The 27,981-nt window shown below is 37.2% G+C and overlaps 1 protein-coding gene across 27 annotated transcripts in view; it reads right to left on the bottom strand.

Moving 5' to 3' along the window:
- The window catches only part of NRXN1 (neurexin 1), a 1,121,405-nt gene that overhangs the window by 27,785 nt on the left and 1,065,639 nt on the right, over window positions 1-27,981 (bottom strand). For 2 of the 27 annotated variants that reach the window (XM_067703025.1, XM_067703026.1), the window contains exon 1: window positions 23,710-23,896. The exons of the other annotated variants lie outside the window; for them this stretch is intronic. In XM_067703025.1, coding sequence (XP_067559126.1) covers window positions 23,710-23,742 — 33 coding nt within the window. In that variant the 5' untranslated portion in view covers window positions 23,743-23,896. Of the gene's footprint in view, window positions 1-23,709; window positions 23,897-27,981 lie in introns of those variants that run through there. 27 annotated transcript variants of the gene reach the window in all.

The following is a 27,981-nucleotide window of genomic DNA, read 5'->3' as shown; positions in this document are numbered from 1 at the left end:
CACAAATTCCTCAAGCTAGGTCTGAACCATTGCACTGATAACTTATGGGGCAAGAAGTTTCTAGGAGGTGGGGAAGTCACAATTTTCACCAAAAGGAAAAACTGCAAAAAAATAACCCAGTTGTAATACATATATAGAATTCCCCAACAGTGGGTCAATTTGATCAAATCAAATCACTAAACAAATACGTCAAAATGGTAATTTTAGTTAATCCTATTAAAAATGTAGAAGGAACTTAGAGACTTTGCATAGATTCCATGCTAGTTTCCATTGTCTCAGTGAAGCTTTTGGTTCTTATTTGTCATTTGTTTCTCTGAGTAGCAGATGCCACATAAAGATATCAGTCCCATGCTCACTAATCTAATAAAAATAAAAATAATAAACTGAGATCCAATACATGAAGGATGAATTTTAGCTCCAGCACGAGTAACAAAGAATACGAAGATCAATTAGTCACCAACAAATCAGTCACTCATCTATCCATAGCATTTTCTGGTGGGCACAAAATATGGTCACTACCTAACAAGGCACAAATCGTGATTCCTACCTGCAAATAACTTATTGTGCCCATTCTATTCTAAAGCAGAAGAACAAATTACTCATTAATACAAATAACAAAATCAATTCTAATAGCTTATTTTGATTGAAATTTAACAGTGCTCCCATATCTACTACTTCATTAAATATTCACCAACGACACACTTATGCAGAATGCAGGCGGAGGTGCTATTATTCTGAGTGTTACAGTTAAGTGCCTGCTCAAAAAAAATACCCATTTGTAAACTCATTTACCCAATCTGAATGTTTGAACGTTGGCATTCATGAATATTTAGGGCAAAACTGAAATATCCCTGAAAACGGCCAGCTTTCACATTTCTTTAATGTTTTTTTCCCCTCAATTGATGCCTTAGGTTATTACAAAAAGTGACCAGAAATCAGCTGTCTGCTTGGAAAAAGACAGACTTGAAAGCCATTCAATTTTCTTCAGAATTTTACTAACTGTTTAAAATGTATGCAATGGTTTCAGAACAGTGCAAGTGAGTTGGATAGAAAAACTCACCATGTAAAGAGGTCATAAATATCTTACTCATTCTAACATGCATTTTCATATGCATTTGATAGTGGTCATCCTAACAGGAAAAAACTCTAAGGGGGAAGATAGGAATATGGAAATAATGCCACAGAAAAAGGAAATTATGAGAGGAAGAAATGAACTGAATTCCTGCTTAATGAAACAAAAACATATTTTTGCAAAGTTATGCAAAAGAGTAAACCTGCAAAATAAAAACCTGGTGTCAGGAAGCTTGAAATTAAATTTATCTTTTTAAAAAAAGATAAATTCTTATCTTTCTTTGAGCTACTAATGACCTCTATGCTCATACCGCATTTCCATTTTTAGCCAAAGCAAATAGGAGAGCTGGCCAAAGAAAAAGCTAAAGTGAAGTTTAAATTTTCAGGGAGGATTTGGAATGTCTATTCTCTTGGATTCTCATGAATTAGAACTTGGGAGTGTAAGACCGCCAAAGAATGCTGGTAGTGATGTGGAGATGCTGAAAGGGAAACTAGAATATGCATGTGATTGAATGTGTTCCCTCTCTGTGTGTTTTGTTTTTGAACAAAGCCCTTTCTGAAATGGGTTCGGCCATTTCCAAATTAAATAAATACTGACAGATGTTTACAATGCAAATCTAGGCTTCTAGCTGTGTCAATATGAATCTTTAGTCTAACTATTGTGACTGAATGGACTAATTAGTCACACAGGTTGAACTGAAAATCCTTACTGGTAATGAGGCCAAAACATTTTATAATTGTAAAATGCCAACGATGGATAGTTTCAACAACATGTCTCCAAAATCCAAGCTTTCATTGTTGGCATCTAACATATTAGGAAATGGAGTCATGTTTTAGTCAAGCAGTCATATATCTTCTTGTACTGAGCCAGACACTAGTGATCATTAGTCTAAGGTCTTTATTTTACATATCAGGAAACTGAAGCTAGAAATTTAAGTGTTTATGCTTGACCACAATTATACTGCTAATTAATGGCAAAGCTATGAGATTATCCCGACCTCCAATAGACTGTGATTGTCTCTCATCCCGGGTGACTTCTATCCATCCATCCATCACTCACCCAGCCATCCTCCCATTCATCCATCCATCCATCCCAGACCATTTTGTTCTTTAAAGGATTTCATGTGATTATAAAGATACACAATTAAATAGATTTAAAATAAGTTAAAAGGTGGCAAAGGAGAGTACTGGCTTTTATATAAGTAACCACTAAAATTATCATGAAGAAAACATACACAGATATCAGAAGACATATCCACAGACAGCTGTTGTACCACTTGATATGGCAGCACATTAAGTTGTACTAAAAATGGAACAAAATGAATACTAGAGTTTAATTTTTTACTCCAGTTACAAAAAGTCAAACATTGACAGAACTGCAGTTACTTTGAAATGAAGTAAACCCAGAAAGTTCTTTATCTACGTGTGGTAATCTTTTCTTATTTTTTTTAAAGACTTAAACATCTTGTCTCTCATCTCTGCACATAAATGCATAACTAAATTCTTGGGGACAGAAAGAAAATGTAGATTATTGAATCTTTTCCTATTTTTCCCCTTGACTTAGAACAGTGCAGGTCACGCTGGCTACAAAATTAACTCAATGAACTCTTTTGTCTCTCTTCTCATTAATCCACTGATGAAAACTTCCAAGGTCTCTCTTATTAACTTCTGTTTTCACAACGTAAGTGCTAATGAGATATTTAGCTTTGTCTCTCACACAACCATCATTAGGGTTTTGTCAAATTATCTTAATACATCTTGGGGATAAGTAAGTGGAGGTGACCATTAATTAATAATACTGTTGTTTCTCCAGGTACAGTCTAGACATCCATTCATTGATCGGAAGGAGCCACAGGCAGCTAGCTATCCAGAACACTTCTTTTCTCCTGGGCAGGACCATGACCAATGTCCCCTTGATAGAGCTTCAACTTGGAGATATGTGAGAACTTCCATCCCACACAATGCTTGCAGGCTGGGACAACAAGAATTAGGGATGTGGTTGGAAATGATGTTGATGAAGTTGACAGACAGTTGGTTTCCTGATTTTTTTTTTGGACCCATTTGTTGAATATATGCAAGGTTCTATACCAGTATCTTGCCAATATCTGAGCAGCACCGCTATGAGTGTTTCTATCAAGGAGTGATTGAGAGTAAATGTGATCTCGCTTAAATGTTATAATGCTATTTTGTTCATGCACTAAGAGATCCAAACCTTGCTGGTTACAGTTAAACTGGAACTCCAAGCTTTCACATCTGACTATTTCATTCCTTATGTTGAGTACTTTGGTTCCTTAATACATATTTGGAATGTTGTACTGTTGAACCACTTCAGTTTAATTTGCTACATGCTTATCAATAATGGAAAATATATATCAAGTCTCAATCTGGATCTCATAATATGTATCATCTTGAAATGATTTCTGTGTTCTCAACAGTACATAAGAATAGATATACTATATAGGCAAATATATATATTATGCATGTATATATATACTATATATGTGACTAAATGTATATATATATAATCATTTGTATATGACAAAATAACTTCTCTATCTCATAGGGATATTATGGGGATCCATTTTTTTTTAATTAATGTTTTTTAAAAAGTCTTTTTAATTAATTAATTTTTATTTTTGGCTGCGTTGGGTCTTCATTCCTGCATGTGGGCTTTCTTTAGTTGCGGAGAGCCGGGGCTACTCTTCATTGCAGTGTGCACGCTTCTCATTGCAGTGGCCTCTCTTGTTGCGGAGCATGGGCTCTAGGCCCGCGGGTTTCAGCAGCCGTGGCACATGGGCTCAGCAGCTGTGGCTCGCGGGCTCCAGAGCGCAGGCTCAGCAGTTGTGGCGCACGGGCCTAGTTGCTCCGTGTCGTGTGGGATCTTCCCAGACCAGGAATCGAACCCGTGTCCCCTGCATTGGCAGGCGGATTCCCAACCACTGGGCCACCAGGGAAGTCCCCGGGGATCCATTTTGATATGTGCGAAAGCACTCTGTAAATATGAAAGTCCTCACGCAGCAATGCTTATATGTTATTATTACAACTAATACAGAATTAGTTTTGCTCCTCACATGACAATATGAAGAACACTTCTGGGGAGTGCTTAAAGAGGGCAGCCAAAAATCCACTCAACTGAATATATTTCATTTTTATGTCTTGAAATCCTCTTGTCCCCTCAGTTGAATAGGATCTGTATCTCTCACTTCAATTGGCCCCTCACATAAATGTTGCTATTCTTGGGAAGATCTCTTTTACATCAGAATGTGATTCACTTCAGCATTGCTTATTGAGTGCCCATGTTTCAGTCTCACTGGTAACCTACAAGATGGGCAGTGCCAATCCACATCTGGCACTGTGATTCCCTCTTCTCCATGTCAGCGCTCCGGGAGAGTTACTGCACAGATGCAGGGTTACTGGAGTTCTCTCAAAATTCTCCTCCTTATTCACTTTCCTGGGACTTGGAAGATTGTGACAACTTGATTTATTTTATGCCTGCGTCCAGAGTTTACTCTAAATCATGCCCTATTATATCTAGAGCATTTAAATGAACAGAAAATAAGAAAAAAGAGATCACGTAGCAAACACTGATAATTAAAGGAGAGAGAGACAGCGAAACAGAGAGAGAGAAGAAGGATCAGTAGGGAGGGGAGCTGAGGGGAGAAGAAGAGGAGGCTGACTCTAAGTGTGATCCATGCCGCACAATGCTTCTTATTACAACGGTCGTATCTGTAGTTATAACAAAACATAGCCCATGGTCGTGTTCCCTATATGGATTAATAATACGCGAACTAACTCTCGTAAGACACTGTGAGCAATATTTTCTTAGAACAGTAGAGGTGTGCGCCTTTCCAAATTATATTTAAATCTAAAAGTTTGGGAACTGCGTAGGTGTATGTTTTATTTCATGTATTTCTGTGGGACAGAATTTATGTCTGTGTTTTATAGCCCTCGAACATCTATCACATCTATCACAGTTCAACAGAGTTGATTTAAAATGTCATCACCATTGATTGTGGTGATTATTTCACAATGTATTTGTGTATCAAAACGTCAACCTTAAACAATTTAAATTTGTCAATTATATGTCAATAAAGATAGAAAAAAAATGCTATCATGCTCTAAAACCTGCCTTATCTTCTTTAAGTATCTGTAATTTCAATAAAAGCACTTGATGAAGATAAGTATGATTGTGAAAATTTAATTAATAAAGTTGAATGAAGGATTCCTCTTGACTTAAAAAATAGAAGATATATTACACATGACACTTGCATTGGTAGAAGCATTTCAAATAATCTTATTCCTGATGTTCTTCCTCTCTAAGTTCACTACACCTAGGTGTACGTTTGCCACAATTGCTCATTTATAACAGCTCTTTAAATCTCCAAATAAGAGTGAGCAAGTATAGATTATTTTCCAGGAGTATAACTCCTAAGAGTGGGAGATGAGAATTGTGGCAAAAATCACACTTTTTCAAAGATTTTATCTGCCTTCTAACATCTCTAGAAGTGACAATGAAACTTTGTAACTGGTTTTTACATTATACCTCATGGCTGGAAATTTATGGTAGAGAAATAGCAAAAAAGTGACATTATCTTTAACTGCAAAGAGAGAACGACTAAAAGTTAGAAGGAAGGAGAAGGTAAAAATGTCTTGCAATAAGTTGGTCTGCCTGCTTTTATGAAGCATCCCTGTCCGTTGAGAAAGCAATAAGATATAGCCTGCCTTAGAGAAAGGACCGAGAAAAATAAAATAGTTGACTGCCATGCTGGGTTTTTTTTTCCTGTATAATATACCCCCAACTCTTCCAGTTTCCCCTGAACTCTATTGCCATAGTCTTACCTTGTAAATACTTTCATTGGATTATAAGGAAACTATGCCTTTATAATGTTTTCCTTCAAAATCTAACTGCAGGATGAAACTTTTATCTTCTTCCTGAAATAAATTGCATGAAGGTAAGGGCTGGCTGAGACCAGCCATCAAATTCAGACTAAGACTTAAGTGCAGGACAGAATGCACTCACGAAATTTGTATCTTTTCATGGATTCTTCCATGCATTCACTCATTCATTAATTCATTCATCTATTCACAATCATTTATTGAATACTTTTGATTAACAAGGGGTTATACAGAAGAGGAATATACTATGGCACCAGCCTTCCCTCCCTTGAATTGCTTGGAGAACTTCAGGTGTATGACAAATGGAGGCCATCTATAAGCAGAAAATCCTCTCTATACCCCTGAGCATAGAAAGAGCATGGGTATTAGAGCTGGATAGACTGGGCTGAAATCCCAGCTCTGCCATTTATTGGCTGTTGATGTTGGGCAAATTATCTAGCTTCTTTAGGTTTCTTCCTACGTAAAAATGAAGTTATTTACACCTATTTTGAATTTTGATGAGGATGAGATTCTCTAGGGCTAGATAGGCACAATGTCTAGCACAATGGCTGGCACTTAGAAGACGTTGTCGGGAGTATTTACTATGTAGACACAACTGGCTCTGTACACATTGTCACTTTGCTCTCCTTGCAACATGGGAAGAGAAGTTTATCCTAGCCCTGGATTTCTGTGATCTTCAGACACAGACATTCCCTTCACAAAGGAAGTATAATTTCCTGGCTTAAATTCACACTTCTATGTTTAAACATCCTGTAAACAGAGTAAATTACATATTTGAAGTGAGAGTTCTTTTTAAAACACCTCAAAAAACATCATAACTACCAGTGTATTGAAAAGCCAAGGGGCTTCTCTTCTCTTCTCCCGAGCTGCATGATGTAACCAAGCATTTATCAAATCCTACTGTTTTCAGAGTTTGGAGACTTGAGTTATTTGTTCCAGTTCCCTTCTAGTAAAGAGAGGGAAACCCTAAGTCAGCACAGTCAGGAGTGCAGTGTCATATCACTGCACCGACAGCGTCCAGCTCAGGAATAGATTGTGGTCTCCTGGCCCTCCATCCAGTTGGCATCCAACTCCTTCAGTTTCATATTTGGGTGTAGTGAAGACGAAAATAGAGGCAGGATTAATTTGTCACTTTTCCCAAGTTTCTCAAACATGATTTGTCTTTTTCAATTCTTCCCTAGGTTTAATTGAAAACTTTAAGCAAGGCCTTTGAAAAATACCAGGGACTGTGGCCTTCTGACATCATCTGGAGCTGCCAGACTGGTGAGCACTGAGTAGCTCCTGCAAAGCCCACTAAGGACCACCTGAAGAATGCACATTCAGATGCTGAAGGAGAATTCTGTTCAGTGCCTTCTACTGAGGCTGGGAGCCTCATGAGAGAGTCTCCCTTTTTGTGCACACTTCACCAGATGGCATCTGTGTCTAAACTCTTCCCTGAGATCTTCGAGTAATTAGCCATGTCCTCTTTTGGATAGCTTTTCTCTCTTCCGCCTTGCATTTACAATCAGTTCCTCTCAATTCTGACCTGTTTCCTCGAAGTTGCTATCATGCCTCTCCACCTGGATGAGCCCTTTTCCTCCCTTACACACCTCTGCAATCCCTTAACCTTCTCCTCATCCTCATTACTGGAATGCCTGCTGATTAAGAATAAGAATTAAGCCTTCTATTCACCAAAAAATGTCACTTGTCATTATGAGAACTTTTGGAATCATTTAAGTGTCATCACGTAAACAGAAAGATAAGCTTCTCTTGATGGTTTGGTAATGCTGTTATGAGCATCAGTGCTACCTGCAACATAGCAGTGACCTCAGATGCCAAAGAGAATAGTATCCCTGTCCTGCTCCATAGGTCCTCAAACTACTCTTCCACTTTTCAGTTGATGTGTACTCTTATTAGTTTTTCTCTTTTGTCTGTCACTGTCAGGCTTTATAGAGGCCTGTTTCTGTTTTCAAACTTGCTCCTTCATATCTGCTTTGAGCTGGAAATCTAGATAATCAGATAACCAATGTTCTCTAACTATCTTAGAAACAGGGTCACAGAGGCTCTCAAACAAGAAAGCCCAGGTGCTTCAGAGTCCAGGCTCATGGCTTAAAATACACAAGACTTGTTAGTTTCCTCAAAATGCCAAGTTCCTTATGAAGGTAGTGCATTTATTGGTAAGTTAGCACCCAGTAATATTTTTACTATGATAATTCTCAAATAGGCTTTTCTTCATTAATTCCAAGAAACTCTACTGGAACTAGACTCCAAATACCTGAATCTCTATTCTCTAACATTTAGTCAAATAGAAGCCAAGCTTCCTTGGTGCTCTTCTGAGTTTGCAGGGAGGGAGATGAGCAATGTAGTAAGGAAAGTGGCTGCCTTATTGTCTTTGACCCCCTTGCTTCCTGAAAAGATGGAGTGGGGTTGTTGGCTTGTACTTAAAGGTAGAACCTGATGTGGACATGCAAGGGTTCAACTACATTTATCCAGAGTGAGTGGTTCACTCAGTGTATCCTGAGCAGAGAGAGAGATCTGGTAGCCCCTTTTCTGGTTTCCCACGACCAGCTTTTCACTTGAGAAACTGAGGAATGCTAGTACTCATGCTAGCATGCTAGCATGCTGGCAATGCTCCCCAGTGACTCTGTGCATGGATATTAGACTTAGACCCAAGTTTAAATCTGGAGTTACTAGAACTTGGGTGACCTACTTAACCTCTCATTTATAAAATGGGAAGGATGCAGTACCAATCTTGGCGTGTAGTTGTAAGAATTAAGATAATCATGATCAATGAACTACTTAGCACTATTCCCGGATGTGAAATAAAAGTTATATTTTTATGGCAAGACAAGAGAAATTTAAACAAAAAATCTCTGCCCTTTGGCCTCCTCTGTCTCCACACTGTGCTTTGTGTATCTTCATTATGCATCGACCAAACCTCCCACGTGAGCAAAAATACCTGCTCAACCATAACCAGCAACATTCTCCTATAGCGTCAACACGACAACTCCTTAAAAGATGGCACTCCTTCTTGATCTTCTAAGGGGTCACATGACCCACCGCGATGACGCGTAGATCTGAATTATGTAAGCTGTCATTAATACAGCATTTGATGTACAGCCCTGTCTCAAAAAACTTATATAGGGCTTCCCTGGTGGTGCAGTGGTTGAGAGTCCGCCTGCCGATGCAGGGGACATGGGTTCGTGCCCCGGTCCGGGAGGATTCCACGTGCCGCAGGGCGGCTGGGCCCGTGAGCCATGGCCGCTGAGCCTGTGCGTCCGGAGCCTGTGCTCCGCAACGGGAGAGGCCACAACAGTGAGAGGCCCGCGTACCGCAAAAAAAAAAAGAAAAAAAAACTTATATAACGGTGCCTTGACTTCTAACCAATGGGACAGTTCTCAGAGCTTTATGAGTTGCTCTTGCCAGGTTATAATCCTCAAATTTGGCTCAAATACAAATTTCCATTTCTTTTTAAATCATTTTTGACCGATTAATTTTTCGTCAACCTGGTGCATAATAAACACTAAATAAATCTTAGCTCTTCTCACCTTCGTTATTACATAAGACACACACGCGTGTTACCTCTAGCCTACTGGGAGGCAGCACGTTTTTTGTTAAAGTGGGCAAAACCCAACATCCTAATAACCACAATAGGTTGACTATCCACATTTGCCCTTGCCTAGAATAATACTGTGAAGTAGGAGGGGAAAAAAACTAAATATCGCATGAAGAACGCAAATGTACTTTCTCCCTGAATGTTCTATTTTGGTTTTCAACTTTTAAACTTCACTTTATTTCAAAACATACTCCCAACCATTCCAAAGCATTTTCAAGTTGGAAAGCCTTCTTTTTGTTTCACAATAAGGTAGCTGCAGGTGCAAACTCGAGGGAGACAGACCTTGGAAATTTTAAGTATGTTGCCATGGCAATGGCTTGCAAGAATGTGGATGAGTTTCATCTTAGCTCTCAAGCATTCAACCGAGTTCATACATGGAGGTTCAAATTACTAGGCACACAATGTTTGCCATTCATCGTGTCTTGAAAGGTTTAAAAATAACTGTCTCTGTTGCTTACAGCAATCAAAAACTACAAAATTCTACCTATCTATCTATCTCTCTATCTATCTATGCAAATGTGGAGACCTAGTCATTCATTATCTACTCTTAGCTAGCCAATCTCACCAGTTTGGCTGCTCTAAGGGAAGCTGTATACATAAATTCAACAATGATCGTTTTTGCCATTGTTACAAACAAAGAGTTGTACTCCCAATATGAAATAGCTATAAAATTTTTCTACTGAATTTCAAATTAAGGTCCTCATTCAAAATGGATGTATCCTTAAAGAAGCATGATAATTATTTAGGGATGGTCAGTTAAAGCAAACTTTCAGTCTAATGAAATGTGGAGGATCTTTTTAAAAAGGTCCCATCCTATAATGCAGGAAAGAAGATTAAAATGTGTAATTCTAGTCATTAAATCAAATGCCCCTACTCCCAGAAAGCGACACCACCACCAACAACACAAAGACATACAAAGGAAGCAATTTTATCTCATTTGAACCATCACTATCTTAATTGCTCTTAAATGGTTCAGTTGATGCTTCTAAATTCCAAAGCCCTCACAAGGAACTCATGATTCATTGCCAATAAAAGCAGTGATTCTTGACAAAAACACTTTCCTCCCATACATGGAACCTACAGAACACTAAAATTGGAAAGTTTTAAAGTTATCTATTTGATATAAGAAATAATTCTTAACAAATTCTCTTCAAATTTCAAGGCTTTTTCCATCTAAATTTGCACTATGAAAATTAAGCCAATAATAAAAAAATTCATTCACCAGCAAAAAAAAAAAAAAAAAAAAAAAAAAAAAGGATTTCTAAGAGTATATGTTCTTTAGTTTTCTAAGAGTATATGTTTAGATCATTTGCTGCAAATGATCCACGATGATACAAAGTGCCCTACGTGAAATGAGACAAGGGACCCTGCTATGTCCTGCACTCAGTTACTGACAAAACCTTCACAAAACTGTTATTAGCTACCAAAGCCTGGCAGTTTTAAAATTCACTTTGCTGCTTTAACTTTGACTCATCTTCCAACACACACACACACACACACACACACACACACAATCATTCTCTCTGTCCCTTATACTCCTTGATTTAACAGCTAGTTGATATACTTTAAAACTACAGTAGTGCTCCCCCATTCTAAAAAGCCTACAGCAGTGCTAGAATTAAACAAATGAAAACACAGTAATTAGCTATGCAAACTGTCAAGTAGATCTAAAAAGAAAAACAACCCAGAAAACACAACAATCAGCAGTTTCAAGCTCTAACAAGAATCTACATTGAGTTCCCATTTATTTTAAACAAAAATACATTAGGTCTCTGAAAAACATTCGCAGCAATTTCCATGGAAATAGGGCAAATCAGCTAATGGGTCTTTTACATCTCTAATTTCTATGATGCTGATATAGCAGAAAAGTCTTTGGTCCTACACTCTTCCCAAATAATTTCTATCCTACTCCTCTATAACCAGATTCATTCCCAAAGTGAGTAGCACCTAAAATGGTTCCAAAGTGGATCTGGAACAGGTGTGTGGGTCAAATCACATCCTGTGACCCCCAATTCCCAAATCCCTCCCTAAACCTCACCACAATAGTTTCATAAGAGGGTAAATTAAAGGGTAAACTGGAAAGGGAAAAGAATTGTTAAATTATCTGGGGCATTTGTGTGTGAACGGAAGGGAGAAGACATTCAATCCTTTGCGTGGAGAGTATGAATTACACAATTTGTAACTAAATCTCTGGGATCCTTTACTACCTACCTTCTCCCTCTCACAACCACGCTGAGTCCCTATGAAGCAACACAGACTACTTCCAACATATACATGCTTTGTCTGAAATATCAATCTAATGCTTACATTGACGGTTAATGTTTCTTTAACCCATTATGCAACCAGTAATAGAATATCAGATTTTTAAAAAAATCTAGAATTGTGATGAACACATTTACTTTGCAACTTGTGTTTGCTTCAGTTCTCTTATCTTCAAACTTGTAGAACAACTGTCTGCTTTATAAAATTGAGAATGTAAGATGGGATGCCTGAAACTGGTCTAGGATAGGACACAGCATTCTGAAATTCGACTAGGAGCTCAATCATTATCTATCCCATTGACCTGTGGCAAATCACTCCCCATTCCAATATAAGTAGGTTAGAGTAGATGACCCCTCAGGTCCCTTTAAAATATAATAATCAAGGGTAACACAAGAGAATCTTGTGGTACAGATAAGCCTCTTGATTTTGGTGGTGATTATAAGAAGCTATACATGTGATAAAATTGCATAGAACTACACAGACACACACAGACACACACAATAAATGCATGTATAACTGGCAAAATCTGAATAAGCTCTATGATTTACATGCTGGTTTTGATATTGAACTATAGTTATATAAGATGTTAACATGGAGGGAAGTTGGATAAAGGGTACAGGGGACCTCCCATATCTTTCTTTGCAACTATCTGTGAATCTATAATTATTTCCAAAATTAAAAAATATATATATAAGTACCTAATACATGCATACATACATAAATATAATAATCTTTGATTTCATGAAATGGCTTGTTGACTGTCAAAGATAAATGCCAATATACAGGGCCTGATGCTTTATCAATGAAGTGAAATTTATTGGTTCCAAACAATCCACTTTTCAGCTAAATGTGATAATTTTTACCTAAAACAATTAGTAGTTTAAAGGTAGTTAGGATATTGACTATTTCTCCATGATTCGAAGTGAGGAAATTGTTATGTGACAGGTTGTTACTAGTGACACCATTTTTGCCAGCCCTTCTGTTATTTATCCTTGAATACTGAACCCTACGGATTAAGATACCAAATAACTAAAAATTTCAACAACATGCCTTTGATTTAAAAGAGAAAATTAAAACAAAATACAAATAAAACAAAACAAAACCAACACAATTCTAAAGGAAGTGTCAGGGAGTTACTAAAAATTGAATTCCTAACATTTATATTCTGAGGACTCTACAGTTTCTGTTCAATTAACTTCTCCTATGATGAGTAATCTTACTTTCTATTCCTAAAACCCTGTAGAATCCTATTCATCTAAAAATTAGGTTGTGCTCAATATATTTCCTTTCAATGTCATAGAATCCAGTGGACTCTCCTGACCTCCCTGAGGTCTAAAAATCATGGCTAGCTAGTGTCTTAGCAATTTTGTACCTATATGTTGGTCAAAGTTTGATTCTTAAGTTTCACCAGTGGGGCAAAAGAAAGCAAAATAGATGCCTGTAGCAGACTTCTGTTAGAGGTAAAGTAGAAAAGAGGCAAAGAAAGCAGGAAACTATAAAGAAAAGAGTGAGCAGAAGGAAAGAGAAAAGGTAAGAAAACGCTTCCCTCACCTATGTTTGGAGAGTGGTGGGGGACCTCAGTCCATTTTACAGATGAGACCAATGATAGAGGTACTTCAGACTTAGAAAAGTAGGACTAATGTCTCACCCAGTGAGATATAAAACAGGTCTTGGGTTTCAAAATTCTAGAAAGGGATTTGAAAGAAAAGAAGCATTATAAAATGTACAAGTCCAAGTCAGTCAATCCATCAAATCACCTCTGCGCCAGGACTAGCCAACTAAACTGTATCTTTAGGATTTAGCTCTCTTGTGGCAGCAAAGACTACACTCCTCCTAAACAGCAAAGCTTAAGACACAGAACAGAAAAGAGCCTAGCAGAGGATCTTCCTGTCCTTGCACAGCTTTCACCAAACAATACAAGGTAAAACACATAGAGGCAGTTTCTCAGTCACTTTAAATAAAAAAGGCAAAGAACGGTGAGTTACCTGATGCAATCCTTTTAGAACCCATGCGTACTTCTCCCAGAGTTAATGCTACCAGTTACCATAAATTTAAAATGGTAGAACTACTCTCGCCAACTAAGGAATGTCACTCACTACCTGGTTCTACAAGAATGGAGTCATTAGCCACTGAAGTCGCTGACCTGTGGTACACCTGGAAAATAATTTAGGCCAGAGATCAGGAATAAGGCACTCTGTGCTCTGGGAAAACTGGCAGAACAGGCCTTCAGATATTTATATATTTTCAGGAGAAAATTTCATGAATCCAGATTCTTGCATCTTCCCATAATTAGAAAATCATGAACTGAGATATCAATTCCTCATGACTAGCAGCAACCTTCTACTGAGATGTATGCTTGATTGCATAAACCCCTTCGCCAAACGCACACATATACTGGCTTCCTTGCCTACCTCTTTGGAGTAAGTTCTCATAGCGATCTGAGAGGCCGTCTCCAGGCTATAGGCCCTCAGTAAGCCCCCAAATAAAATCGAATCATTTAAGTGTCATCACGTAAACAGAAAGGCAAGCTTCTCTTTACATAATAGGTAATGAGCCAAGAAAGACACTAAGGGTGGTAAACATGTGTCAAAGCTGCTGTAACAGAATCCAGGCCTTTACTTCATGTGGCCATAATGAAAACAGCTGGTGAGAAGTGTGAGGCTATCACCTAACACTTTGTCCCTCTTTGCTCTCCCTAGTGCCACAGTGCATCTTAAGCTTTGCCGGGTCCAGGTAATGCTTTAAAGTTAAAGTGTTTCAAGCTAACTGTGTTCTGGAAGTCAAATCTATCGTTATAAGATTACATTAAAAGCTAAGCCTCTACTGTACATATCAATTTGTACTCCAAAATGTTGGTTTCCCAGAGCATTCACCAAAATCTATCTAGGTTTAGATGCTGATGAGAAATAGAAGAAAAAAAATAAAAATGCAATCACTGCACCTTCCATGTATTAAGTCTTAAAACTGTAAATGCCAAAGTTCTAATTTCATTTCTTTGTGTCTATATTTCCCTGCTAAATATTTCAAATTACTATAGACATTCACAAGCTATATTAGTTTTTACAGCTAAATTATGAACGTTCATAAAAATAATTTGTCCTACACATCTAACCTTTTGTTCTCAATATAGACCCAGTTTCTTTTTCACATTGATAGAAAAATGCCTACAAAGTCTTGTTCTCTGAGGATCTCATTTGGCAGTGATTAAATTTATTTTTCATAAATCTTTACTGGTGATGAGAATTTTTCTCAGACTGTGCTGTTGATTGCTTATGTTACCTCTTTCCTTACCAGTTTCATTAGAAGTCTCATTGTACCTTGTTTCTTAGAGAAGAATTTGAAACCGATTTGGGGATGAAGGACTTTTAGTCCAGAGTATGCAGCACTTTATGAAATATTTATCCATACAAAGCCTAAAAATACACATGGTAGGCACAGCATCCACGTGGGTAATTATTTAGTAGATTCAGCACATAATTTTACACCACAGGGTTCTTATTAGGAACACCAGAAAGGGAATCAGAGTTTCTTGACACATGGTAATAAATATTTTCACTTCCAATGAATAATTTAGCTCTTTTGGTATTCACTGTATGAAAAATAGATTGGAAATAATTTCAGGGTCTGTTAGCAAAGGTGAAGGTTTTGGAACACAAGGAGAAAACAGGGAGTATGGGGCCACTTTTCCCTTGTTTTCACAGAATTTTGCTTGTTTTTGTGATGCACGCACTGCAGATTTTCCCTCATTTGTCAAGATGATGTCAAAATGAAAAGATGTTATTCCTTCTGTAGCATTTCCTAGTGTTAGTTTTTAGGATTCCAAACCGTTAATTATGTGAAATTTACCAGCCTTGCCCATAGAATGCTAATAAGTCTGTATTCTTCACTATGGAAGGAAAAGGAGATTTCCCTCCAATTAATCCTAGCCATGAACGGAATTATTCTCCCACTAGTTTCAAAATGAAAATTTCATACGAAAATCTCAGATGCAGGTTCATCTAAAAAGTCAGGGGAGACGACTCAACAAAATGAAAAGCAGTCTATGTTTTAAGACCACTTTTCTTTAACAACTTTTTCTTTTAAAGGAAATTCACATTTATTCACACTCTAAAATCATAAAATATCAGAGCTGCAAACCCCTCACCTTACAAATGGGGAAGTCAAGTAGCAGAAATTTAAGTAGTTGGTTTTCACCGTACCAGTAGCAGTAAAACTTTCTCTATTGTAATGTCTTTATATAAATCTATTAAAATAAAATGTTTTAAAATTATATAAACTCCAAAAAATAACCTATACACAATGGGACATTTTGAATTTGAGGTGAATCGGGGCAGTTGTAAGGACAAGTCTAAAATTTAGGAGAGTTTTCTATGCTGAGAATGGTAAAATTTCCCAAGGAAACAGAGAAAGGAAAAGAGAGTCTGTGACCAACTTCAAAATAAAACCAACACTGATAAGGGTGGGAAGAAAAAAACAATTGTTTGTCCTCCTAAAATACCTGACTGAATGTTTCTTAGTAGAAATTTGGGGTAGCCCAGTGGGGAGAATTCTCTTAGGTATTTGTGGGAATCAAACCAAGTGATGCTGAAATTTTCCAGAACTAGTTTGATGTCACTCAGTGGCATCTATGACACAAAAATTCTCAAAGCAAATCATTTCTCAAAGGGCATACTGAATGTTAATTTCTTAAATTTGACAGAAGTACAATGCTTATATAAGATGTTAACATTAGGGGAAGCTGGATGAGAGTGAACTCTCTTTAATATGTTTGGAACATTTCTATATATTTAAATTATTTCAAATTAAAACATTTATTTAAAAAATAAAAGAATCATACTGATCTGATCAAATCCTATGTATTACATATAAGTTGGGAAAACTGGTATTTATAAAATAATTTTCTTTTAAAACAGATACAGATATGTTCATAAAGGAAAAAAAATACAACTACAACCATAAAAAGTAACCTATGAATTCCTCACTTTTGTAATATTTACAGACATAAAACATGTATTATCCTCATTTGAATGGCATCTTTAGAAATGATCTTACATGGTAGACTTTCAAATAAACCAAGAATATACGTTTCTGCTTCATCTCATCATTTTAAACCCTCATATCTCTTCCTAAAGAATTAAAAGAGTTGATGCCTCATTTAGGGAATTGCTAGGTACAAAGAGAGAGAGAGGTTAAAGTCAGTATTTATTTTGTTATTGCATCAGTAGTCTTCTGTTTAAAATGACAACATCTGTTGCAACTGAAATCTCACTGGCTATTTGGAAAACTAGAAAGTCAGGAATCTCAGAAAACCTTGTTGCATGGATGCCACTATACAGTGACCTGAGCTTACTGTCTCTAGCTTGAGATTTTGAAAAATAATCAAAAACTATTCAGTTTGATATTTTATACCTAGGTATTATTTCAATCAATTCTAATGAATGGTTCATGAAGTTTCCCACAATTATTCACTATATTTTAAACTACTTACTGAGGAAACAAGAGTACTTCAGTAACACGAGTAGACTATTTACATAATTATCACTTATTCAGAATTGTTCCACTTCAGGCCAGACCTTTGCTTCCTGCCTGTATCCTGCCATGTTCTATTTTCTTTTTGATGGGTGCCCTTCAAAAAGAAAATAGAATCAAAGATACAGAAAGAAGTAGAATCGAAGATACAGAAAGAAGTAGAATCAGGCATACTGAAAATTATTGCTGGAGTAATTTACAAATACACTTATTTATACCCTAGTGGCCTGAGATAGTTATACTTACTCCAAAGTGTCTTATTTACTATTGGAAAAGTGACTCAATATTTCAAGTCATCCCATCAATAAAAAGAAAATAATTTCTTATTTTTTTAAGGGAAAACGTTTAGCAACAATAGCTAATTTTAACAAATAAAGAAAACAAATACAAACTAAATATGCAGGTGATTTGTAACTAAAAACAGTTGTACACATTTTGTATTATTTTTATCATTCATAAAGCATGAAAACTGGTTTAAGAAATCAATATGTTGTCCTGAGAACATGTAGAACAGGAAGCAACCACATTGACTGATTTTGAGACAAGCTACTTGGGATCTTGCTTCATATTCCAATACCCTCAGTGCCCTAAACACCACTTCAGAGGCTGGTATTGGTGTTACAGGATGTGTAGCCCACCTGATTTGACCTGATTTTGTGTTACCTTTTATTTTATGACTGGATAACTAGGGCTGCTCAAACAAATTCAGAGAACATACAGCAGAAAAACATCAGAGCATCTACTTAGCCCTTATTGAACTCTCCTTTCTCTAAGCTACCATGAAGTGTGTAATAGATGCTCAGCAAAAACGTGTTCATTAATTGAGACTATAGGGTGAAATTATTCAGCCTTCAATACCCCTCTAGTTTTATATGTGTTTGTCCTTTCTCCTCAGCTGGACTTTTAAGGCAGCAAGTGTCTTATTTTCCTTTGAGTCACCCATGACATCAAGCATCTACTGATCTATCAATCAGTAGATATTTTAACAGATCTTAACTATTAAATGCACCAAAAAAACACTGAGATACGTGCTTATATATTATAATTTTCAACATTCTGGAAAGAGATGGTATACTTCTTGAAGGCTTAAGAAAACTCTTGGCAAACCCAAGAGTAGCTATTACCCTGAAATTTCTAGTTTTTCTATGTAACCTATTATGTAGCAGGTAAATATTTAGCAGTGTTTTATGTAGACACACATATTCATACACACACCACGTTCAACTCTGAAAATATTGTAGTCCTACTACAAACCCAATGGATAGGTGATTCACTCAAATCTAACCGTGCTAATTTGAGAGAAGTCATGGTACATGATGGAACACAATGATTTTTCAGCTCATGGGAAGTTGTGGTCTAGAGGACACATCTGGTCATGCAAGATAATCCATTATATAGATAGTTCACACATGGGTCATTGAGAATTGATGCCTGGGGCTATATCTATGCAACTCCAAACCAAGGGGCTTCAAAAAAAAATCAAAATTCTATTCAAACTTTTTTTTTTTTTTTGGCAGTACGCGGGCCTCTCACTGTTATGGCCTCTCCTGTTGCGGAGCACAGGCTCCGGACGCGCAGGCTCAGTGGCCATGGCTCACGGGCCCAGCCGCTCCGTGGCATGTGGGATCTTCCCGGACCAGGGCACGAACCTGTGTCCCCTGCATCGGCAGGCAGACTCTCAACCACTGCGCCACCAGGGAAGCCCTATGCAAACTTTTTGATTTGACAATAAAGTAGAGTGTTCTGAAGTCATAAAGGTAGTCTTAGTCATATACATACATTATTATACATACATAATATTTATATATGTAATCTATATTTTGTATATATATAGTACATAGTTTTTAATTATAAGAAAATTCATTTCAATGGAAGATTGATTGGGATGGCACTGTCTTTGAAGCTGTAGTAGAGTTTTTAATTTGAAAAATGTGAAGAGGTCGGACAGATGAAGGCATTTGCCCACACCACTAAACCTCCATATCATCTATGAATTTACTAGTAAATCTAGGCTGTGAGGTTATGTAATTATATTTTTGGTCTGAAATATGCTTACAGTCAAGATTGTGGCCCTACCAAACCTGTTATGTTTAAATAAAAAAGACAAGGAAACAAACATGAGAGCATACAGACTCCAGGACTGATGTCTTTCAGAGACTGATTTCTTTTGGTCCCCTAAATAATATTCAAGTCGTTCCCATCATTATATGAAGTTTTTGTCTTTTAAACTAAGCAATACCTAAGGTAATGAAGCCTGGAGCCTTTATAGTAAAAGACATTCCATTTAGTCGTGGGAAAATAGTAAAACTTTTTTGAGCCTTTTTTGCTATCAGGAAGACAATTAAATTGTGGCTTAATCTGTAGTCTCTCTCTCTCTCTCTCTCCCCCCCCATATATATATATATATATATATATATATATATATATATATATATTTTTTTTTTTTTCACAACAATGAAAACAAAAATGTATAATTGATTTTTTTGGGGGAAATAGTTCTCAGATAGTTTCCAATGCATAATCAAGTGAATTCAAATGAGGGTGAAAATTTGAGGGGAAAATGAAAGTGTGTAGTGATAATCACACATAATTTATGACACAAAACTAGAAAGTCTCTCTCATATATTTTTACTTTTTCATGGTTATTATTTAGTTTAGACTTATATGCTGTCTTAATTTTCTGTGAGACACTAGAGATACCCATGGGTTTATATCTGTCTGTGATTCTCCCCAGTTATTCTGTATACTGGAAATTGCCTATCTACTCGATACATTGTGCTTGGCTCCATTCTCCATGCTAAAGTAATGAGGGAAGGGAGCCTTCAGGAGATTCAAGTATCAGCTATCAAGTAAATGTAAATAAGATAGCAGAAAATAAAATCAATCTTGCTGGGTCAATATAGTAACCTTAATAGAAATCAATGATATTCAAAGCCTAAATATACACAAAAATGTATAAGCAGAACTTGGTGTCATTATATTCTGCTGAATTTATATATAGTTTATTGTTTCTGTTTAGTAATAGAGGTCTGGAACAAATGGCATTTGAGTCCATAGACAGGTAAAGCAGCAGAGGAATAAAGTACTGGGAGTAGAGGAAATGGGAAGTGAAAAAGCAGACTGAATTAATAAAAGGCACCAGTTGGTCTAAGTATAATTAAATATCCACTAACTCTGTTCACCTATATCTTGCTAGTGCTTATAACACCGGAATTAAGAGCACTAATTTTGACATGGCAAAATCTTGTTTCAAATGGGTTATTTTCCAAATGAGCAGAGTGTAAGCTTAGTTCTTGAAACATCTGAATTTAACATAGACAAAGACTGAAAGTTCTTGGCTACATGCTTCATTTTCCCATTTGAAAACTACAAAGTATAAGCTAAAAGGGCTTTTCCCATCAATTAGCAATCTGCCTACTGCATCCATCATATTGTTAATGGATTGCACTTGTACTTTATAAATGCACCCAGATGCTGTGGAATGAGCACATTTTGTAAATTAAAGGAGCATATGGAACACACACAGACAGTAACATTTCATCACAACTACCCAAAACATCCTTAATATGCAATGCTACATCACTAATTACTTCGTAAACATGTAAGCATTTCCTGGTTAATGTCTTGGTGAGAAATTTGCTTGGCAGTTGACCCCCAAATGCTACTGTGACCAGACATTTAATACCACTTCAGGGCTCTTCTAGTTTCATTCTACAGAAGGAGAAAGTGGCACTCAACATATCAGGCAACTTGATTGTGCAAAGTGAGTGAAAATATTTATTCTTTAACACTGAGTTATCTTGCTTAATAAACACCAGTCAACCCTCCAAAATATAAATATCTGTCCGAAGATCTGTCTGTAGGCACTATTTCTTTCTAAAAACGTTAGAGGGAATTTGCCAAGTGAGGAGAATTTTGTTGCTTAGTGGACTCTTTAATTTCTAAGAACAGGGCATTGGAAGAAAAGGACTGGAGAAAGTATACGAAATTGGTCTCATTCGTTAACTCTGGGAAAATCAATATAAATGATTTGAATAAATTATCCTAAATGTATCTTAGGATATTAAAGGTAAAGGTTTTATTTTATTTTATTTTTTTTTGCAGTACGCGGGCCTCTCACTGTTTTGCCCTCTCCCGTTGCGGAGCACAGGCTCCGGACGCGCAGGCTCAGGGCGCACATGGCTCACAGGCCTAGCCGCTCCGCGGCATGTGGGATCTTCCCAGACCGGGGCACGAACCCATGTCCCCTGCATGCGCAGGCGGACTCTCAACCACCGCGCCACCAGGGAAGCCCAAAGGTAAAGGTTTTCATTCCCTTTACCTATGTCATAATTCCTTGTCAAGCCAAGGTTCAACAGGCAGTCAAAAGAGACATGCAACACGGCTAAATTTCCTTTGGAAAATGGAAATTCTCTCCATACACAAGGTCCACCAACCAAATGATTAAGAGAGCTGTGGGTGACCCACAGAGTAAGAGATGTGTACTTAAACTTTTAAAATTTGTGTTTCATTGGTACATTTTGGCAGCATGATTTTGGTAAAATTCAGTTGTACTCAGGACTGGAAATTGTGTCTGGGTTCACCATAGGATTTTGAAATAATCATTGAAATCACAGAATTCAGAAGTAAATTGATTTTTCATTCTTTTTCAGTCCTATGACCCTTCTGGGCAAAGACTGTGCCCTTGGGTGACAGAAGGCTTGATTAATTTCATTGCAGAATTTGAACTGGGCATTGGTCAAGCCCCCAGCCTTCAGGATAAAGTCAACAAATACTTAAATAAAACATTTAAAGTTATTCTAGAAATGAACATCTATTTATAAGCCAGAAGTGAAAAATCAGTAGATTAGTCAGCATGAGCTCCTAATGTTTTCATAATTCAAAGCTTACTTAGGGAAAGAGTCAGCAAGCCCTATTGATGCTTGAATCGTTAAAGTTTGATAAATAAGTTTAGTAGTTATTGCCATATTTATATGTAGATACCAATGACTCAAATAATATGACAGCTTAATTTGAATTCTGCTCCTATTGAATACTCTTCCTGAATATGGCAAAGAGAAAAAGGTTACAAACAACAACAAAGAGCACACCATTTATAATCTGGTAAAGTACCTTCTATTCACGGGATTTCTTTCCTAATCTATGAAGCAGGGGTTACCTAATTCAATGAAAAATAGTTGTCACAACAGACATGACATTCTATCTCATACTTAAAGGAAGATGCAATCAGAAGTTCCCTTGAAAAGAGGGGCCAGGCTTCCTTCACTATTAAGCCTACTCCTCCCCTCCCCCCTCCCCTTTTCTGAGACTCAATCCCTTCTGTTCTCCATCTGCTCCGCCCCCGCCTATTGTTTCCTCTCCCAGCCAAGCATGCCAATCCCATCTGGCCATACTCTTGCTGGCTCTAATTCCCATGGGCCTAGGAAATACTTAAATGCCAAGGCTTTTCTCCTCTTCAGGAGAATAAGGATAGCTAGGAGACTATCAAACAATTATCCGAAGAATTCACACTCATTAACATGCACATGATGTCTCGAATACGCAAACAGCACTTTTAGAATCCTCTCTTAGGCTAAAATCAAAAAAAATGTTTCTAATTCTCTCACCTCGGATGCATTTTTAAAAACTGAAATCTTACTGTCTCTGAAATAATCAAAATTTATATTTCAAAAATACAAAAACGTTCAGTAATCCCAGACATGCATTTTTTTTTCAGTAAGCAGAATTAGTGTAAATAAGTGTTACTCAAATCTTACCATCATGAAATATTTCCATTAATTAATCAGGTTTAATAATCACTAATACATTTTCTGTGGCACAAAACATACAGTTAATTCACACATTACACCTTTACGAATTCTCAACGAAAACCCACTCTGCCAAAAAAGCATGCATGGTCAGAATCTAAGCATATTTAGGCAAAATCATCACCAAGTCACTAACAATAATAAAGCAGTCTGGCGAGTCGTGAAAGCAGCTTTTATTCATGCTTTTACTCGAATCAACTTAATACACATATATAAACACACCCTCCCACAATTTTTGGTTGTCTCTGCCACAAGCATGCTCATAAGACATCTGAAGCTCACGCCACAAACAAAAGTAGAAGCAACCATGCTCAGGGTTTAAGGACATTTAAAAATTTAAAACAACCTTTCTACGTTGCATACAGAGCGTGCATAAATTTGACATGCAATCTCCAAGAAGAAACATTTTAATATAAATCTTAAAATTAGTTTATCCAAAAGAGTTTATTCTTATTTTCATTATTACTGTTCTTAGGCTCCTGGTATCTTAAACCCTGCATGCTGCAGTTCTAAGCTGTGCTGAGCACCGGCTGTGATAGAAGAAGCTACCTGCGAGTTTTCACAGTGCCATCTCATATCCATGTCTGTCTGGCTACCCTGCGTGCTTAGAGCTTTTTTCTTAATTCTTAATGGAAATCCTAGGAAATTTAGTCCATCCTCTGAAATCAATACTGGTGACAGGAGAGCTCCCTGACTCAGTGGGAGATCAAGATGATAAATTGCCTGCGCATCAGCCTGGCCTATCAGTGCCCTGCACACAGATGGGCGAGGAAACACACAGAAAAGGCTCTATCAGTCACGTGTCACCAATGAGCCAATGGCTGATGCACTACTGCAGGAAGGGATGCTGCAGTTCCGTCTGCAGTTGACGAGGCTGTTGGTAGACAGACCAGCCCGTGCCCAGCTCAAAAAGTCTTGGCAGTCTCTGCTGTCAAATCTGCTCCCCTACTGTGACTGCGTAGGGAAACGGACATTCCCCTAAACCCGGACCCAAATAAAGACCTATTTTCATGCACAGGAATTTTTCTCTGTATTCCTTTGTAATCCAATGTGACAGCTCAGCAGAAAGGAAACTACTTTTTAACATCCCAACCCTTCAACTCTTCTTATGTGCTTCCCTTCAGATGATTATCACCTTTTCACCTAATATTAAATTAGAAGCCTTAAACTGTGCAATTAGCATGCAACCCTCCTAACAGAATCGGCTCAAAGCTTTGTAATTGTAATTTTATTTTCAAGTTAATGAATGGCATTTTTTGAATACCCCGTTTATAATGAATATTGTTATGGGATAATTTTGTATAGGCAATTATGCAACATTAAGAAATACATTACTATGCTTTTTTTTTTTTTGCCAATTAGAGCTGTTTCTCTTTAAAGACAATTTAAGTCCCAATAAATATGCCATGTTATCGATCGTTAAAAAGACAAACAAGGTCACCTTATTTTTGATAAAGGAGGCAAGAATATACAATGGAGAAAAGACAGCTTCTTCAATAAGTGGTGCTGGGAAAACTGGACAGCTACATGTGAAAGAGTGAAATTAGAACACTCCCTGACACCATACACAAAAATAAACTCAAAATGGATTAAAGACCTAAACGTTAAGGCCAGACACTATAAAACTCTTAGAGGAAAACATAGGCAGAACACTATGACATAAATCACAGCAAGATCCTTTTTGACCCACCTCCTAGAGAAATGGAAATAAAAACAAAAATAAACAAATGGGACCTAATGAAACTTCAAAGTTTTTGCACAGCAGAGGAAACCATAAACATGAGGAAAAGACAACCCTCAGAATGGGCGAAAATATTTGCAAACGAAGCAACTGACAAAGGATTAGTCTCCAAAATTTACAAGCAGCTCATGCAGCTCAATATCAAAAAAACAAACAATCCAATCCAAAAATGGGCAGAAGACCTAAATAGACATTTCTCCAAAGAAGATATACAGACTGCCAACAAACACATGAAAGAATGCTCAGTATCACTAATCATTAGAGAAATGCAAATCAAAACTACAATGAGGTATCACCTCACACCAGTCAGAATGGCCATCATCAAAAAATCTACAAACAATAAATGCTGGAGAGGGTGTGGAGAAAAGGGAACCCTCTTGCACTGTTGGTGGGAATGTAAATTGATACAGCTACTGTGGAGAACAGTAGGGAGGTTCCTTAAAAAACTAAAAACAGGGCTTCCCTGGTGGCGCAGTGGTTGAGAGTCTGTCTGCCGATGCAGGGGACACGGGTTCGTGCCCCAGTCCGAGAAGATCCCACATGCCACGGAGCGGCTGGGCCCGTAAGCCATGGCCGCTGAGCCTGTGCGTCCAGAGCCTGTGCTCCGCAACGGGAGAGGCCACAACAGTGAGAGGCCCGTGTACCACAAAAAAAAAAAAAAAAAAACTAAAAACAGAACTACCATACGACCCAGCAATCCCACTACTGGGCATATACCCTGAGAAAACCATAATTCAAAAAGAGTCATGTACCACAATGTTCATTGTAGCTCTATTTACAACAGCCAGGAGATGGAAGCAACCTAAGTGTCCATCATCGGATGAATGGATAAAGAAGATGTGGCACATATATATACAATGCAATATTACTCAGCCATAAAAAGAAATGAAATTGAGTTATTTGTGGTGAGGTGGATGGACCTAGAGTCTGTCATCCAGAGTGAAAGAAGTCAGAAAGAGAAAAACAAATACCGTATGCTAACACATATATATGGAATCTAAAAAAAAAAAAAAAAGGTTCCGAAGAACCCAGGGGCAGGACAGGAATAAAGACGCAGACATAGAGAATAGACTTGAGGACACGGGGAGGGGGAAGGGTAAACTGGGATGAAGTGAGAGAGTGGCATGGACTTATATATACTACCAAATGTAAAATAGATAGCTAGTGGGAAGCAGCCACATAGCACAGGGAGATCAGCTCAGTGCTCTGTGACCACTTAGAGGAGTGGGTTAGGGAGGGTGGGAGGGAGACGCAAGAGGGAGGAGATATGGGGATATATGTATATGTATAGCTGATTCACTTTGTTATAAAGCAGAAAGTAACACACCATTGTAAAGCAATTATACTCCAATAAAGATGTTAAAAAATACAAACAAAATAAAACAACAAAAAATAAAAATACAAACAAACAAGCACCAAAGGATGTACACATCCTGCTTCCCAAAGCCAGAAAAATAAATGAGTTATCCAGTGTTGGAAATATGTACTTATTTTTTGCCTTTCCTCTAAAATGTAAAGTAATCCTTTCGTAAGCAAAGGCTCCACATCTGGAATACCATATGGAAATATATCCCCAATACATCTGCATTTATTGATCATTCTATAATAGCAGACATGTTGCACAGTTCAAGGTAACTGAGATGATCGTATCCTGTCTGACAAGGAATGTTTTAAGTTGTGAGACTATGGTGTGTTTCAAATGGCAGTATCATGGAGATACTTTTTAAAAAGCTCAAAAGAAACATTGAATGATCTTCGGGAATAACCTTTATATGACAAAGAGTACCTGGGGAAACTCTATTGTTCTTTATGGCCCAGTTTTCATTATCTCCATGCATTTTCAAGGACTAATTCTAACCCCGTTTAGAGTCACTCAATACTACTAAGAAAAAAATCTGAGAATAAATCGTGATAGGTATGCCATAAGAAAGTAAAGTGCCACTGAGGTTTAGAATGCTGAAATTCCAAAGCTCATTTTGTCTTTCCATCCTGGAAAGAATGGACTCTGTCAAGTTTTTGTTTTGCAAATTCCTTTCCTCTCTCCTTTATTCAATGTTGACTCTAAGGAAATAATAAAGCATTTCTTAAGTTCTTTAAAATATATATTGTTTTGTGCCCACTCTCTCCATTTGGCCTATTTATTCAATAATATGACCCTCAACAACCAAACTTTATTCTTTTAAAAGAAAAGATTAAGGCTCAGAGCATTTATCAAAAAGAAAACAACTATCATGAAACATTGACATTAAACCTATTTATTGAACTATTGTAATAGCCAAAAACTGGAAACCACCTACTCATCAATAATGAACTGATGAGATAAATTACAGTTTTACAGTCCGGATACTCTGTAGCTGTTATATAGAACGTGGTAAATTCAAACATGCGTATATGAAGAGATCTCTAAGATATATTGTTATGTAAACAAAAATTAAAGGTACAAATTTAAAATTGTTTAAAGGCTATATACCCACACGCATTTACACACACAAATACATAGCTGCATATGCAAAGGAAATTTCTGTAAGGACATAAAGTATCAGTTAATAGTGGTTAAATCTGAGGAGGGGAGCTGAGTTCAAAGGTGGGACCATAGCCTAGTTTTAATAGGTACCATCCTGGACATTTTTCAAATCAAGTGTATGTATTCCTCTTCTAATTTAAAATTATTAAATAATGTAAATGATGGCACCTATGTTCATTTATGGTTAAAAGGACGTGATTGGTAGATGTTTTAAGCAAAACTGTTGAGGGGAAAGGAGGACAGACAGAGGGAAGGGTGGCCTGTTTTTTTTCATGCAAAGAACACTGAGTACATGTGGGCAAGAAGAGAGCTGCTAGGTATAGGCTCTGGCAGTCTTAGCTGAAGACCTCCACATCCCATATTAACGTTCGATTCTCTCATCTCTGAATGCAGATAACAGTGCAAACTTACGTGTGTTACAGAGCTTTACAACTTCTAGCGACAATTCACCTGAATCATCTCTGATTCTTAGAGGTAGGAATGTGGAGGACTGAGAAATAAAGGATTTGACTAGTTACCTGAACTTGGGTGAATTAACTCTTTCAAAACGTAGTTT

This window comes from Pseudorca crassidens, chromosome 14, assembly GCF_039906515.1.
Source record: "Pseudorca crassidens isolate mPseCra1 chromosome 14, mPseCra1.hap1, whole genome shotgun sequence".
NCBI lineage: Eukaryota > Metazoa > Chordata > Mammalia > Artiodactyla > Delphinidae > Pseudorca > Pseudorca crassidens.
This window is presented reverse-complemented; position numbering and strand designations above follow the sequence as displayed.